The sequence below is a fragment of the Rhinolophus sinicus genome, chromosome 15, assembly GCF_057876585.1.
Source record: "Rhinolophus sinicus isolate RSI-liver-muscle chromosome 15, RSI-T2T, whole genome shotgun sequence".
Lineage (NCBI taxonomy): Eukaryota > Metazoa > Chordata > Mammalia > Chiroptera > Rhinolophidae > Rhinolophus > Rhinolophus sinicus.
Genome location: NC_142515.1, coordinates 20,269,051 through 20,286,778, shown reverse-complemented (window position 1 = coordinate 20,286,778; position 17,728 = coordinate 20,269,051). Strand labels below are relative to the sequence as shown.

At 38.8% G+C, this 17,728-nt stretch overlaps 1 protein-coding gene across 1 annotated transcript in view; it reads left to right on the top strand.

Annotated features, from left to right (window-relative positions):
- The window catches only part of SORCS3 (sortilin related VPS10 domain containing receptor 3), a 539,923-nt gene that overhangs the window by 391,797 nt on the left and 130,398 nt on the right, over positions 1-17,728 (top strand). Inside the window, exon 7 of the mRNA XM_019725085.3 lies at positions 8,951-9,069. Coding sequence (XP_019580644.3) covers positions 8,951-9,069 — 119 coding nt within the window. The remainder of the gene's footprint in view (positions 1-8,950; positions 9,070-17,728) is intronic.

Genomic DNA, 17,728 nt, shown 5'->3' with positions numbered 1-17,728 from the left:
TTTTGGGTAATGTATTTGCTTTGTTTTTATTTTCAAAGAGTTAGAAAGCAACCAGCATTTGTTACTATATGTCTGGCAGTCTGCTAAGTTTTTTTTTCTTTTTTTTTCCTTGGCGGGGACTTGATTCTTGAATCAAGTCCCATTTTACTCTTGAATACATGTAAATCTCTGAAGCAGACAGGGATGAGGTATAACCCAGAGTATTTAAAAATAATCTTTAATAGAAGAACTATTTAAGACTTAGGAGATAAGGTCACATACTCAAATTTACTGATCATAAGGGTGATGAAACTCAGATTCAGAGTTATGTTAACTGACTCAGAGGTTAAAAAAAAAGAAAACAAACAAACAAAAAACTGGGAGAAGAGTTAGGTATAGGGGTTTGAGGGAGCATAGTAGGACAGCAGGAAGAAAAGAGCAGACAGTAACTCTCAGATGATGACCAACAGGCTGGTTTTTCAGACAACCTCTGCCTTGGCTTTGCTTCCCATGTGAACCTTTTAAAGCCATAGATGTGGAGGAAACTTTATAGGACTATCTGACCTCATACTTCACATAGGGATACCTTCCCCCAAAACCTGTACTGTGTATCCTCAGGTTCCACGTGCTCAGACTTAAGACACATTCTTCGCTACTGCTGCACAGCTACTATGTTTTTTTTTTCTTTTCAGATAATTTAATTACATTAAGCTTAAATTTATTTTTTGAAAGTTCAAGAATTCTGGTCCAAATTTGAGTGAAACCTATGGTGCAGGAGTGATGTGAAATTTTATGAGATTAAAAATGCAAAGCACACAGAAAAGTTGGGCCTATTGTCAAGAATTGTAAAAAAAAAAAAAATGCAGAAATGTAACAGGGATAAATTTCATATGCCACACTCAGGTTAAAGTATAGTATTTATTCATTCTGTTCCATTATCTAGGTTTTTTAAACTTAGATTTTCAATAGTTAAAAGAATATTCTCTCAACCTAGTGAATTGGCTCTAACCCACCTTTATTTAGAGAGCACACATAACAAGACTGCATTAGCTCGGGGATGCTTTATTTTACATATCCTAATGAAATTCATGTCACCTTCCTTTTGTGACATGGTGGTGAGGGCTTTCTTGTACTCACACATACAAGCACATCTTTATCTTTTGATCATCGCAAAAAGGCACAAAATGTATTTTATTTCCTTTTCGTTTTTTTCCTGATGTGGTAGCTTAGACTTGAATTTGCCCAGATTCATACAGCTAGCCGACTAATAAAATAAAAACTGGAACAGAAAGCTCTCAACACACTACAAATAGAAGGGGACTTCTGAGAAAGTACCTCTATGAAGATGTACAACTAACATCATACTTAACGGTGAGGTACTGAATGCTTTCCCCCTAAGGGCAGGGAAAAGGTAGGGATATTTACTTTTATCTTACCACACCTCTTCATCATCAGCTGCAAGTCCTAGCCAGGGCAATAAAGGAATAAAAATGAAATGCAAAGGGAAAAGTAAAATTGTTGCTATTCTTGTTGACATGACTGTCCATGTAGAATATCACAAGGAATCCACCGAAAAAGCTTCTAGAACTAATAACTAGGCTGAGCAAGTTTGCAGGATATAACATATGAGCGGAGAAATAACATTTTTGTAACGAATGGTGTTGGGAAAAATGGACAATCATACGAGGGGAAATGAACTTCAACCTATGGCTCAAAATTTGTACAAAATTTAACTTAAAATGAATCATATTCTAAATGTAAGATATAAAATTACAAACTTATGGGAGAAAAATCTTTGTGATCTAGAATTGACACCAAGAACAAAATGGTCAAAATAAAGAATTGGTAAATGGGATTTAATCAAAATAAAAAACCTTTGGCTGTTCAGAAGATATGATAAAGCCAGTGAAAAAAACATTTGCAAATCATATACCTAACAAAGGACTTATAGCCAGAACATAAAAGAACTTCAAAAACTAGCAATAAGGAAAAACTCGATAAAAAAAAAATGGGCAAAAATTTGAACAGACGATTTATACCAAAGAAGATATAAGGATGACAAATAAGCCTTCATTAGATATTAAGGAAATGCAAGTTAAAACCATGATGAGATATCATTACATACCTATTAGAATGGCTAAAATAAACAAAACTGACAACAACACTAAGTTTTCACAATGATACGAAGCAACTGGAACTCTTATACATTGCTGGTGGGAATGCAAAATGGTATAGACATTATGGAAAAATATTTGGAAGTCTCTTATAAAATTACACACTTTAGGATACAGCAACCTCACCGCTACATATTAACCCTAAATAAATGAATGTTGTATTCACACAAAAACCTATATACAAATGTTTATAACAGATTTATTAATAATCACCCCAACTGGAAACAACCTAAAAATTCTGGAATGGATGAATGACAAGCTGTGGTATGTCTATAAAGTAGAATGCTATTCAGCATCATCGATATATGCGACAACACGGATAAACTTCAAAGGCATTATGTTGAATGACATAAGCCAGTTTCCAAAGGTTACTTACTATATGATTCCATTTATAGGACCATATGGGAAAGGCAAAACTATAGGGATGGAGAATATATATCAGTGGTTTCCAGTGTGAGGGAAGTATTGGACAAGAAAGGGCAGAATGAGGGAATTTTTTAGAGTGATATAATTGTTCAGTAGCCTGATTGTGGTGGTAATTACATTAATCTATGTATCTATTAAAACTTTAGAACTATATGCCAAAAATGTACAAATTTGTACATAAAACAAACACCTGTTTTAAAAGACTACTAAAGTAAAAAAAATGGTGACAAAAACTAGAATGCAGAGTTCTTGGTATCTAGTGCTAAAAAACTTCCTACCTTTTCTAATTAATTGATTAATCCATTGAGCTCTTTTATACAACCTGTATTTATTTAAAATCTACATGTGCTAGACACTGGGGGGACGTGCAGGTGAATGTGGTATCATCCCTGTCCTCAACAAGCTTACAGAGTTTGGGGGAGATGGATAGGTATTTAAATGATTTTAGCACCAGTCCCAGTTGTGTCACTTCCTAGAACTGTGCAATTCAGGCACATAATCATCTTGTGCTTCAGTTTCCTCATCTATGAAATGGGCATGATAATCGCCCTAACTCCTTATTGGGTTGTGGCCAATCATTCTCGCACGATTCTTTCATTCTCGCAATAATCAGTTATTGCATGCATTTCCTGCAACACCAGATGACATCGAGTGAAGCATTCGAAAATGTTACTTCTTGTCATCGTCGTCATTGCCATCATCATCACCTAGTCGTCACATTCAGGATCAGTTCATTTGGCAAGTAGCGTGGAAAGAGCCCTGAATGAGTGTCAAGGGTCCTAAGATATTCAAGGTCGCTGTGATTTCTGTTGCTCTTCCAATCCTCCCCACCTCCATGTGACATTAGAAGTTACAGACACTGGAATTCTCCAATGGGCTATTGGAAGCTTTGCAGAAACTCTAAATTCATAAGCACAACGGGAAGGAATGGAAGCTACTTTTTTTTCAGTTTGTTGCTTCTGTTTGTTTTCAGTATCTACCATGTCTCCAGTACTATGTTAGGCATTGGCACCAATGTCAGTGTCCTTTTTTTATGCACAGGTGAGCTCCACTCCCCTAAGAGAAGGAAGCCTATGAAAGCTAAATAACTTTTAAGAGTTTCCTGGAATCTGGTTTTACTTATTTGCATTTGAGAGTTAATGTTCTTATTTAAAATAAATAGCTCTAGGGTATTTCTTTAAGAGAAGACCCGAACAGCTGAATTTGCTTTTGTTCACAATTTTAATTCCCTTTTGCAGTTTTTGACTATATATGACCCAAAGAAATGGAAGTTGAGCAAATAATGAAAAGATTTTTTCTGTGAGGTGGCAAGAGGCATGACGTTTAGGATAGTTTGAATATTTAGTAATCTCAAAGGCAAAATATAATCACTAGTCACAATATAATTCAACATAACAGAAATAGGTAGGCTTTTAATATAATTCAATTCAGTTGAAGTAGCATTTACGGAGGCTTTACAAAATCAGCCTGAGGAGAGAAACAAAGGTGACTAAAACTTTATTCCTGCTACAACGGAGGTGACTCTTTGGAGAACGTTTGGCAGCGTGAGAAGTGTTGGAATGTGTGATGAAACTTGTTGATGTAGACAGATGAGAAGCTCGGCTTGCTGCACGGAGAAAGTTAGAGGCTGCCTCCCTAGGCTCTGCACAACTCCTAGCAGGAATGCAACTCCTTAGCAAGAAAAGGCGGCTGAGAATGTCAGGTTGCCTCCTTCATTCCCTGTTCCCACATTCCCCAGTTCTCTGATCATCCTCTATCCAGCACAGACCACAAGGCACGTTCACTTGGGAATATCCAGTCTCTATCATCGGCCTGAGATTCTTCTGAGGCCAAGAACCTTTCTTATGCTCCCAGCTTCCTGGTATCTCAGGGACTCTCTGACACCTGCAACTTCTCTATACACCGTAAGCCAATACAAAGGAATGAATCAGTTGGTCTGAGGCTACCCCTTCTCACCATATGAGACCCTTGGTCCAACATCTAGGATGAGAAGGCGTGGGGGCTGGACACATGGGGGAGAGGGTACCACCTTCCCGGAAGGTCCTGCTAGCAGTACAGCTCGCTGAAATAGGGCCAGATATTTCTGGTTATCAGGCAGTTCTCTCTGTTCACTGTGCAGGGAGCAAAGCCTTTGACTTTTAGTTTTTGTAAGTGGAGCAGTGGCCACACCAGGTCTTACAAATGTATTAGAAAGACATTTGACATTTAGAAATACATTAATCCTGAAGGTGCTGTGACTCTCAATCAAGGGGGAAATCACTCTCTGGTTTTCCCAAGGGGATATGCAAATGAGATCTTCATTCAATCTGGTCTTTCTAGTTTTTCATTTGAGGATGTTTCAAAGGCGAGGAGAGAAAAATAGAAGTTCAAGAATGAGAATTAATGAAAGTCCACATGTAATTATATAGTGCCTCCCATGAGCTTTGTCTGCCTAAAAACCTGTGTTCAGTTTCCATGCCCTCTTTCAGGAATTCCCCTCTCAAGTAACATAATTCTCCATCCAGGCTAAACACGAGGACTGCCTCCTCCTTCAAGTTCTCCTTGATTGTTCCAGCTCAGACACTCTGTTTTTCTTGTCTGAACTACCATAGCACTTAAAGAAAGTAAACGGTGATATAAATTCAGAATATGATTTTACTATTATAGTAGGACCTGTGCTGTCATGGTCTTTTGATTCTCCACAATAAAACACATCACTTATTATTAATTGAATGTATGAGGGATGCTGAGTGTTAAATCCCCTTCCTTCTCTCTTCACAATAAAAAGAGCTAACATTTATTGATCTTTTAAAATGTAGCCAACAATGTACTAAGTAAGCATTTTTCGTACATAATCTTATTTAATCCTGATGACAATCCTGACGCAAAAGGTAACTTGTCAGCATGTCACAGATGAAACGCAATGCTGCTACTTAGCCAAGGGCAATTGGCAAGTAGCAAGGGCAGAATTCGAACTCAGCCCTTTCTTGCGTCAGAAGCCCTGCTCTCAAGCATCACAATATGCTCAAGAGATCTGGACCTCTTCCATTTTATCAGGCATCTGCTGTAATTAAAAAAAAAACAAAAACAAACAAACAAACAAAAAAACACCTCTGTTGTTAGAAGCCTGTTTTGGGATTTCACGTTATGTGATAAATAAATTCTTTCAGTTTAATTATAGAATCTTTTAAGTCTCTGTCCAGCCTCATTTGGAGATAATGTCCGAGGTCCAAATTTGAGAATTTTTGCAAATGCAAGGCTTGAGTCAAATGATGTCCCCTGCTCACCTTTAACACCCAAAGCCCCTCGTGACCCACAGTCACCTCCATCTGGTGGCCAAACCTGCCTAATAATTTACTCTTCCCAAGCTCCCACTTTGGTGCTTATTATCGTTTCTCTGTGTTTTGCAAAATAAAAGCATTGAGACTTCTAATACATGAGTGCAGCTAGAGGCTGCAAGGCCCCTGAATTTTATGTGGATTTCAAAAACTCATTTTAGGGCTGCTTTCCTGTTAAATTGGACTTTTCATTCCATGCTGGGCCGTGGCCAAGAAGTGGGATGAGTTTGGCATGATAGCTTACCTGCCATGGGCCAAGGTTTAGGTAGGTGTTGCTTTTGTTTAAGGTGGCCTTGAATACACTTGATTCTGTTTTCAAAGTGTCCAAATGCCAGAGTGAATCGTAAATAGACAGGGGGAAATGAGCTTGTGTGGGAGGGGTAAGCAGATGGCCTCCTGTGTGCACCTTTGATTACTAGTGTAAGCAGCTTTCTGAGATACTTGCTAGTGAGAGGGTAGTGAGTTATGTCAACACTCGGGGTTTCTTTACATGTATTTACCACAACTTTTAGTTGGGTTTTTAGTGCTTTTATTCTAAGAGCAAATTACTAGGCTGTGTGGGTCCAAGAAATTCCTGGTGGGCAGGCCATGTGCTCCAAAGCACAGCCTGGGCTTTTTGCCTTCCCTTGTCCTCTTAGCCAGAAGTGGAAAGCCAGGCCACTTTTGGCTTCCTCTGTGAACAAAGAGGAAGGGACGTGTAGGCTATACTTAAAACAGAATGGTGATCAAGCTGGTTTTGCTAACGGGTCAGGGAATGGGGAAAATGGCCTGTGTCTTCTCTGGAGAGGTAGGTAGGAACCAAATTGCAGAGCAGACATGGGAAATGAGTGGCTCCCAGGGCTTGTTTGGACTTAAACAGTGTCTGGCCTGTGCTCTGTTTTAAGTTCAAATTAGCTGTCAGTTAAAAAAAAAAAAAGCAGGAAATTTTACATTAAGAAGTAGGGACAGTTAGCTTTATGTAGAAACTTGGAATGTCTTATTTTTGCATGTCAATGATGAACTGACTCTGAGAGCACCTCTCCCTTAAAGAGGCAAGTGTTGGCCATTTTACTGTCGTCCCTATTACTCCTCAGGGATCCCTGACACCAAGGCCACGTGCCAGCTGCCATTTGTCATATTACCCCCGTTCATTTTACTCTTATACATTTCCCCAAATCCTTCTGCACTTGATTTTATTTGGCTACTTGTAAAAGGCCTTCTATTATTGTATAGAAAGGCGTTCGGGCTTTGTGCCGAAGCACGTAGAACTGATGGTGGTTTCGAAGCCGGGAGGAGTTAGCTCAGGTTTAGGTTTTAGAACTGACCCCTGCTCCTTGCCTCAGGTCCATCCCGTTTCCAGTTGAGCATGCGCATGAACACAGGTGGTGAAATGAATGCAATAAGAGACAGGGATGAAGAGGACTTGTCCCAGGCAAGTGGCAGGGATCATGGAGAGAAGCGACTCTGGAAGCACTCCAGAGGCAGAATTGTCAAGGCTAGGAACCAGCTGGAGAGCATGGCATACGGAAGAAAGAAAAGTTAAGAGGCTTGAGCTGCTGGGCAGATGATAAGACTGCTGACGGAGAGAATGAAATTGATGTTTGGCCATGTTCAGATTATAGATACCAAAGCAAATAGACTTTGCTCGGATAGGGACATTTGAGAAGCAGGAATAGACCACAAAATGAATTCCTTCACTACCAAAATATGTTTTGTTGTTTAATTAGAATCATTTATAAATACATGTGTGTAATAGCTACCTACAAATAATATGAGGAAGCCCCTTCCTGGAGAGCAGGTCCTTTTAGAAAAGAAAATCTCTGTCTCATTCCCTGCTGTATTCCTAGTACCTACGCAATATCCAATACATTGCATGGACACAAGAAATACTTGCTGTCACTAAAGATCGACAGTGAGGGATAATTTGAAGTACCTTGTTTTAAACTCTTTTGTTATATATTTTTTTCTTATTTAAACCTTTTGCCTTTGTTTATCTCTACTGCCTGCCATCCTGTCTGTTGTAGCCCCTGACACCTATGCATACCTGTGCACATATCCAAGGGGACAATTGCATTAGACACATGTGGTAGGTAACGCAGGTGGTTTTAAATGAAAACAAAGACACTATGCTTTGAATCCTAAAATAATCCCCACTTTTCATTTTGACCATTTATTATTTTTAAATACTATTAAATGAATAATAACCATTTTTAAAGCAAATGTATACACTAGTTTTCTTCACAGAGGCATACCTGTAGTTTTTCACTAAGGAACAAATAATCAAATGGCTTGTCTTCTTTGTATGACCCTGTCATCATAACCAGATGCCTTTGAGAGTCAAGGATTTCCCAGCTTGCTGCCGTGATTTTATTTTTTAGGGGGGAGACAGTTACTTGAAGGGGGTTCAGCTGTTGAGATCTTTAGAAGATTTTACAAATCATTTATATAAGTCTTATAAATTTTATATAAGTAATAAGTAAATAATTTATTATTGTAATAATGGTAAATATCTTACTATGCATGTTGCTACATCATTTTTTTAAAGGTTGCAGAATAGTGTATCTTGGAGAAATCAACACAGTGATGCCTATGTGTCTTCCTAACCCTTTTGCAGCAGAGCACTCCATAATATGTGTGCCTTAGTTTATTTAGATGTTCCTTGATACATGGACATTTAGCCTGTTTCTGCCTTTTCACTGCTGTGAACAGTGCCACAGTGACCATCTTTGCCCTTGCTTCTTTGTGAAAAAACAGGAGTATTTCTGTAGAAAATACCCCTTGAATTAGAATTGCTGGTGTAAGGTATGCACAGTTAAAATTCTGATAGATATTTCAAATTTGTTCTTCCAGAAAGGTATACCAATTTACTCTTCTGCCAGCAGAACGTAAGATTAACTCTTTCCCCACTCCTTTGCCTGATTTTATCATTTAAATAAATATTACAAATTTTGTGGGCAAGAAAATGGAACCTCGGTGATGTTTTAAATTGCATCACTGATGTCCCATGAGGGCGGATGAGAGGTCTGCTCGCCGTTTCCCCTTGTATCTAAGTGTCGCTCTGCCCTCCCATTTCAGATGCTCACTACCTCACCTGCAGGATCCAGGAATGCGCAGAGACTACGCGGAGTGGGCCCTTTGCTCGCTCCATTGACATCAGTTCCCTGGTCGTCCAGGATGAATACATCTTCATTCAGGTGAGTCCAGGAAGTGCACTCAGTGATAGAAGGAGGATGCATAGGTGATGTCAACTGCTGCCTAGGAAAATGAGGGTGATTTTTCTGAGGTTGTGAGGGTGTGGAGCTGAGTGCTGCCCCTTGCTTGCTTTGAGGACAGGGCCCCCTGGAGAGATCTGAGACTTCCAGTGAAAGTTAAAGGCGTTGTGGGTCAGTTTCATCTCCAGGGGACTTGAGCAGCCCACTGAATCCTTCGGTTGGGTTGCTGTTTTATTATACCAAAGAGGTCTTGAAATGACAGGGATTTGGCCTGGGGTTTGAGGTAACTTGGAGTCAAATCTCTGATGGTAGTTGACTTTAAGTAGTTTATCAAAGCCACATTCTATTTCTGTCCAAGTGACCTGTTTAATTTCGGAATGAGAATCTCCAAGAAATTGAGCATCTCTAGGATTTTCTTTCTGGAAAAATCTAGGACGCACTACATCTTCCCTTCTCTTTTCAGTGCTGATTACCTCTTAAAATGTCCAAGTCCAAAATCCTTCATTTCAAGAACTTTGATCCAGAGGTGGGACTCACGTTTTTTAGGCAGACAAAGGAAACCTCGTTTCAGGTTTTAGGTTTCACTGGAAGAAGGTGCAAAATAGATTTTAAAAATGAGGGAAACGAAAGATGATGCTCCACGAGGTGACTGACTGTGTGTGTGTGTGTGTGTGTGTGTGTGTGTGTGTGTGTGTGAAGTCATACTTGGCACTTGAGGGCACCTTTGATGTCCCCCACTCTGCCTTCCCACCCTTCTGTCATCAGTTATTTTACAGACTGTTTCCTCTAGGAAACTTGAATTTTGGAATATTCCCAAGTTAGGAGTTGTTACTTACATGTCTCCTTCTTTCCAAATTGTATTTTACACTCTCTGAGGCTAGGGGCAATATTTTATGCACACAACTTACCCCTCATCTTTTGCCTTAGCAAGATGCCTTTGCAAATCAGGGATGCTCAATAACTACTTGTTTTGATAGATTGTGGATGTAACAGTTACTTCAATTTGCAAATGAGTTGCATGAATTTTTGAGGTCTAATAAAAGATAGGAAAAGTAGTCAACCATTCAAAAACCACTTTGAAAGATGGAGTGAAAGAGAGATCTTTGTGGCTTAAAGAAATCACTGTTTCTTAGCTTGATTAAGAGCCAGAATTTCAGAAAGATGTTCCTAAATTTGGCAGATCATTGGCAGTATCATTCTTTTATTCACAAGTATTTATTGAACACATACAATGCAAACTAGACAGCACCAGTCACTACTCTTGTTGTTCCCCAACTTTCTGCCCTTGGCCTGCCTCTCTTTGCACCCAGTACTCATGGCGTGGGAGGTCTCATGGTTTTGAGTACCATCTCCATGTTCTGATGACTCTCAAGTTAGTGAGCTGTGATCTCTACCATGTACTGCAGACCTATATAGCTTATAGCCATATCAACATCTCAACTTGGATGTTCCACAGGTAAAATAAAATCATATCCTCCTTGAACCTGATACTGTTGCATCCCATTCGACAAGGGTTGTAGGGAGCGAGGGCCAAGCAGGGTTAAGAGACAGTAGTCAAGAATAGAGTGCCAGGGGCCAAGGGACTGCAGCCTTAAGGACTGAGCCCAAGGGCCTATGCATAGCTTTTATTAGTTAGGTGGGGAAGTAAAGGAGATAAGCTTGTCAATCTCAAGATCTGTGAATCCTATGCATTATAATAGGAAACTGATTCAAGCCAATCATCCTTGCCTGCATGCAGCTGAACCCTAAGTCTGAGGATGTATGTACTTCCCCAAAGGACAAAACCTTTATGCATATGAATAGATGGAGAGCACACCATTGAGTCACTCCCCCTGCAGGTTGTGGGAAGGAATGCAGCCACAGAGGCTGAGGCTCTCCTTAGCTGGGGGAAGGTGGGGGGCTGGCTTTGTTGCTTTCCACGTGGCAAGTCGTGCTGTACAGTCATTGGCTGACCAGCCATCTTTCTGGGGCCAAACAGGGAGACATAAGGTGCAAGCACAAAGGTGAAGCAAAGTCCCTGAAAAGATCCGTCTCACAGACTCTCCTTTCTTTAGGGGCAGGTACGAGGAGACAGATGGATAGGCTGCTGGGTGGCAACATGATACATTGGTGGAAATACTACCTTCTATTAGGTCACTCAAGGTAGAAACCTGGAAGTCAGTCTATGTTACCAAATTAAATGAACCCACAGCTTCTGCCAATGTCACCCTTAGTTATTTCTCAAGTGCTTCCTTTCTTTCCATCCCCTTTTTTACGGTCCCAGTTTAAGGCTTTATTATCACTTTCTCTCTATTTAATTTCTTTAAGGTGGAAACACAGGGGTGATTTATGAATTTACCAATCTGATTGCCCTTTTCTTAATGCTAATACTGCATATAATGATGAACAGGCCAGAATTGTTTCTGGGAAACATGACTTAGCATTTAAAATGTTGACATTTTTTTGGTTTCATTTTTCCTTGCATTGTATAAAGTTTTCTATAACTCTGCAGGCAGATTTCCAGATAGTTTTTTCTAACTATTTTGAAACACTTCTCTTTTTTTGTTTTTTATTATACTGGAAACCAATAGGCATTTTCTCTTTTATCAGCATCAAATTTTATTTTGTTTGAAAGAGATATGATTTCCCATTATTCAATAAAGTTTTATTGTCTACTATGTTCCAGACCGCCTATTCTAGATGCTGGGGTTAAGGTAATAAAACACAATAAAGTTCCTGCTTTCGTGGCATTTACATTCTAGTGGGACACAGGAAAAAACATGTATGTGATATATACATTGATATATACATTAATATGAAAGGCTACAAGGGATTGTGGTTAAAAGCCTGTCTGTAGTTTGGAGACTGATGGCCTTTATTCTGACCTTGGTTTGCCACACTTAGCTGCATGACCTTGAGTTGTTTCTCATTTGATTCATCTGTAAAAAGAGGATAATTGCAGTACCCACTTCATGGGTCACTAGGAGGATTACATTTATTGATTGTATGAGAGCACCAAAACAATGTTATATAAATATTGCTCTCTATCCTTCTATCTATTGGGTATCTATTTCCATATCTACAAAATATATTAGTTGATAACAATGCTATGGACAAAAATAAACGAGGGACTGTGAATGTTAGGTGTCTGTAGGTATTGCTATTTTATTTAGAATGACCTGGGAAGGCTACACTGGAAGCATACCAGGGAGTGGGTGGCAGAAGTCCGCAGTCAGAGGGAGACATGGAGCCACGTGTGTGGGGCCCTGGGCCCCCATCTCCTCACAGAGATGCAGGGTGGGCAGGTAGAGATTTGTGGCTGGGTTTAGAAGTAGGAATGGTGGGGTGGTAGGGGCTGGGAATGTAAATGGAAGGGTGTCAGCATACTGATGATACTTTTGAACCACGACATTGAAATCACCGTGGGAGTATAGAGAGAAGATAAACAATCCAAAGACTGGGCCATGGGGCACTCTATTATTTAGTTTAGGGAGAGATGAAGAAAGTAGGAAATGAGACCTACAAGGAGAATTTAGAGATAACATTAGAATGAAAGCTGTTTTAAGGATTTTTTTATTTGTTTTTTACTATGAAATAGATGAGAAGCAATGGAATAACAGTGTCCCAAAATAATGCAAAAAGGCCAATTACTCTTGAGAAAACTGAATTTCATGAATCATCAGATAAACACAGATTAAATGCTATTATTTTCAACTATCAATTGGCTAAGACCGAAACAAAATAAAAGAATGTCAATAGGTGGCAGATAAACAGTTATCCATTTTACAGATACAAATATAAATTGGCTGGCCATCAGTATGTAATTAGAGAAACCTTTCCTTCTCAGAGGTGAGTTTGGCCATTTGCATTGAGTTATATTACAGATTTGTCTTAGTTCTAAAGTGTATGCTTAGTTTTTAGGTGTAATCACTTTTTTAAAACAAACTCATTACATGGTCTGTTTTCCTTGCTTTCCTGCCTATGTGTTTCTTTGACAATTTGAGTATTTGTTCTAACTACTTAGCTTTATGGATATAACTTTTTATAACATGGTAAATCATCTATTATTGGATAATATATATTGATTTCCTCTTGTGAGCAATTATATGATTATTGTATTTCCATGAATTTCTGTTTCCTCCCTATTTGCTTTAATTTTTTCACCACTCAAGTTTGCTTGATTATATTATCTTCTAGTTTTTGCTTTTCTCACTTAAAACATAATTCTGTTAAACTTAAATATTTTATGAGACACTGAAGAAAGGTGGAGAAAAATAGCATGTGTTTATGACCTCTTACTCTCTCCCTTCTATCCAACCTCAGTTTTTTAATTAAATTATTTAGAGTATTTACATCCTGCTCTGAACCATCCTTCCTGCATTTATTTTGATTTTAATTTTATACGTAAATGCATTTAGTGGTGACCACCAGTTCTTTTATTATAATTTTTCTCATTTATTTCTTAGTTGTCTGAAGACTAAAGTTTGTCCTTTAGTAATGTTTTCAAGAAAGGTTAATTTTTTAGTGTTGAAAGTATGTTTCTCTATCCCCTTTATGGTTTAATATTGTTTATAAAATCAATGTGTCATTTGTTTTCCAAGAGAATTTCACTCCATTAATTTACTGAATGTTACTGTATCAGGTCGGTCTGATATTTTTCCGTTTTTGGTGTCTTAATTTTTCCCCCCTTGATACCTAAAGTCCTTTTTTTCAAAAGTATATATTTGAATACTATTTACTTTATCCAGTGTATGTTTCGTGATTGGTCATACTGGATCAATTCTTTCCCCTGGAATATAAGTCTCATTCAATGGGTTCAATTTCTCCTTCCATTTTAATTTCTCAAAAGTTTCTATGATTTATATTTTGAAATATACATTTTATTTTAGTTTCATTGTTTTGGCTCTCTTCCTCCAAGACACTTAGGATATGTACAATAGACAGGAAAGACAAAGGAGAGCCAGATTTTTTCTTTTAATCTATTTTAATTCCCTGAGCAAAATGAGATTTATAAAAAATCTTCCTCATATTATCATTGAATGAGTAGCAATGTCCAAGCTCCTCTTGACCTTTTTTGTTGCTATTGTTTAACTTCTTTCCTGAGTTTTGCCAGCTTATATTTGATCACTTTTTGTTGTCTCAACACATCTCCCCTCAGTTTTTGTATTTCTGCTGTGACCTCTTCTCTTACAGAGGTGATATTTCCATACAGGTTCCTTTGGTAGTATGGTCACGATTTTCATTTGCCCCATGGAAGCATTTTTTATTGTACGTCTGCTCTTTGTTTCTCCTGTTCTTTGTCCTCTTTTATTTTGCTGTATTGTTTTCTCATTCTTGGGCTGTTTTCTTTTATTGTTATGTTATTAACCATTTTATTTTTTAATGTCATGAGCTCTTCCTGGATGAACTGTTTGAGGAGGGAGATGTATCTTGGTGATAGATCAGAGCTCTGCTTCAGCTTAGCAATCGTCCTTGGGTCTCAGTGAGATTCGATATAACTCAAGATGGTTTGTCTCATAAGGTCTCATAAGTGGATTCTTCTCATAAGGTAGACCCACCTGAGTGGCTTCTCTCCTGCCATGCCTCTCCAGCTTCTTGTCACCACTCAGTTCCTGGAATGCTCCCACTGCCACATTCCCTTGGTTCCAAATAGTAGATTGTTAGTTTTGCTCCTTTGGAACTGCCATCTTTGGAGAATTCTAATTTTCTCTCTTAGGATCTAAGATTTGTAACTGTAGGCATTTTTGCCCTAATGACTGTTTATACCCTGTTTGTTCTTCACTGCATTTGGCTTCCGTTTCATATATATTGGGTTTCAGGGTTATATTTTCATTAAGTATAGAGTTTGCATTTTTCTTTCTTGTTTTTCTAGTTGCTCCAGGGTGATTTATGAGAGGAAAAGGGGGAAGCACCATTATTACTTGGCTATTTAAAACCATTTATAAACCCTTATCATGCATTTTTCTGAAATGTTGCAATAGCTTGCTAACTGATTGCCCTGCTTCCAGATGAGCACTCCGCCCTCCAATCCATTCACAACACCATTCACAACAGTTTATTTAAAATAAAAATCAATGTTCCTGACTTCAGTGGCTGCTCATTACCTATAGGTTAAAATCCAATTTCCTTAGCATTGCCTACAAATCCCACCTGCTCCATCAGCCTGTGAGTTCCTTACCTGCCATTGTCCCCATATACCTTCCTTGTTATATTTTAACCTGTCAATAAAAATAAACCTTCTTTAGTTTCCATGCACACACCATGTCCCTTTTGTCTAATATGCCTTTTTTTTCCCTTTTCTTGTTTGGAATGTCCCTTTACCAGACAAACTCATCATTTAAGATTCAGCTTAGGCAATGCCTCCCCTAGGAAATCTTTCCTGACCTCCTCAGTCAGGATCGGACCAGGCTCCTTTGCTGACTATTTATCTGTGTGCATTATGTCTCCACGGCCAGGTCTGTAAACTTTAAGAGGAACAAGACTACGTCTCATTCATCACGGTTTCTCCGGCACTTAGCGTAATGACAGATACTCAATAAATGTGTGTTGAACTGAACTGAACTGAGAAGATAAGACACCGTCTTTATTCTCAGGGAGTGTAGTTAGTTATCTTTTTAAAGCAAGGGGACCTTGTTTCTCCAGCTAATAATATAAGACGGCTTAGGGTAATTGGCAGTTGCTTACTGCATAAGAAATCACCATATGGAGAATGTGTCTGCATTTTTACAAAACTGCTGTCCAGAAATTATCCATTATGTTATTTCGTGTGCTTTTTATATTCATTCATTTAAATAAATTAAAATGTATTCAGCCCAGTGGGGCACACAGACAACTAAACAATTATAACGTAGTGTGCTGAGGGCTGTATTAGCGGGAAGCACCTGTTGCTGTTGGAGCCACGGGGAGAGCTCTTCATCTTGCCCTGGGAGGGGGGTCAGTACAAGCTTCCTGGAAGAGAGACTGTGAGCACCAGTTCCCCAGGTGAAGGAGGAAGGGCATTCTGGGTAAAGGGGACGGCATGGGTAAAGTTAGGGAAGTGACAGTCCAGAATGCCCCTCCAGGACCTCTTTGTCTAAGGTCAATTGTACTTTTAGGAGGGAGTGAAGTGGCAGGCAAATAAATTAGAAAACTGTTCTGGAGGAGTGAACCTTTGCTAGTTCTTTTAATTAAATGTGGGTAATTTTGAGTTTCCCTCTTTATAGTTGCTACAAAGCTCAGAACTAATGTTTGTGTCAATTTTAGCTGCTTTCTTGCATTAAACTTTAGGGTATTATTCTTTCTTTCTCTGCTACCATTGGTCATTTTTGATTACTTTGCTGCTTTTTAAAAATCTTTTGTTTGTTTGTTTTATTGTTTCTTAAAAAGTATTGGAGCCATCTCAAATAAATTCTGAAATCAATATAGGTTTTTAATATGTGGGGGGTTTTTGTTTTTGTGTTTTGGTTTTTGGTTTCTTTTTGTTTGTTTTTTGGTGGGTATGAGTTTTAAAATTGAAATGGGGATCAGGAAAGGCTTTATGGAGAAGGTAAGATTTTCACTGCCATGATTATTATCTACCTCTGAAGCAGGGAAAGGACTAGAATTCCTCATCCTGTTTGTTGGGATAAAGCTGCCTCGAAGGCGTTTGTCAGAGCAGATAACTCTCAGACCAACAGTAGCTTATCCTCCAGGGTTTAAACCACAGATTTGTATCTAAACAAGGTATCTAGGCATCAGGGTGAGACATGTTTTACCTACCCTGCCAGAAATCTAAGGAATGATCTTGGCAGAAGCAGCTATAGTTCAGCAAGGCGTAGGGCCAGCCCAGCCTTCCTGGGTAGCATCTCCAGGGAGTACCAATAAGGCAGAACTGATACTGAGAATTATAAATCCCACTGAAAGATGCTTGCTGCCCCTCCATTGTTTGGCTTTTAAAGAAGAGCCTTGTAGAGTCACTTTATTTTCTTCTATGCCTACAATTTGAGCAGCTAAATAATAGTGGGGTGGGCATGCATGGTTTTGGTGGGTTTGGTTTTTCATAAGTTACGGGACTTACCCACTTCAATTTTCTAACTTTTTAAAGTATTAATATATTTTGTTTTTGTGCCACCACAGACATACAACTCTGAGGGGAGAAAAAAAAAAATCACAGAAAAGGAGACCAGTCAGTCTGTCCCCCTCACTCTTCCCCTACCTTTACATGCCAAATGTGTTTCTTGGTCATTTTTACGTGGAGTCTTAGGGAACTTGTCTCAGGAGGGTGTCTGGCAGGATGGGAATCTAGGACTCAGCCCCTCCTGAAATTGATCAACTCTATTTTTGTTTGCTCTGTTTATCAGCGCTCTTAATACTTTTTAATTTGTTAAAAGGAATCTGCTGATAAGAAATGTTTGAAAACCATTGATTTTGTGTAACACTGCTGGCTCCATGGGTCAAGGGTCAGCCTTTTTTTGCGTGCGGGTCACTGAACCAGTAGGAATTCAGGTGATATCCAGGCCCATATCCTTTCCCTACATATTAATAAATGTGACGTAGGTATTTGAGGCATAATCAATTACCCATTAATGAGTTATTATACACAAATGTATCTGCATTTGAGAGTGCAGTTTAAATAACCCAAACCCTAGGTAAACTCTTCTTAATGAACTTCGCATGACACTCATTTTGTGTGAAAAAAAAATCA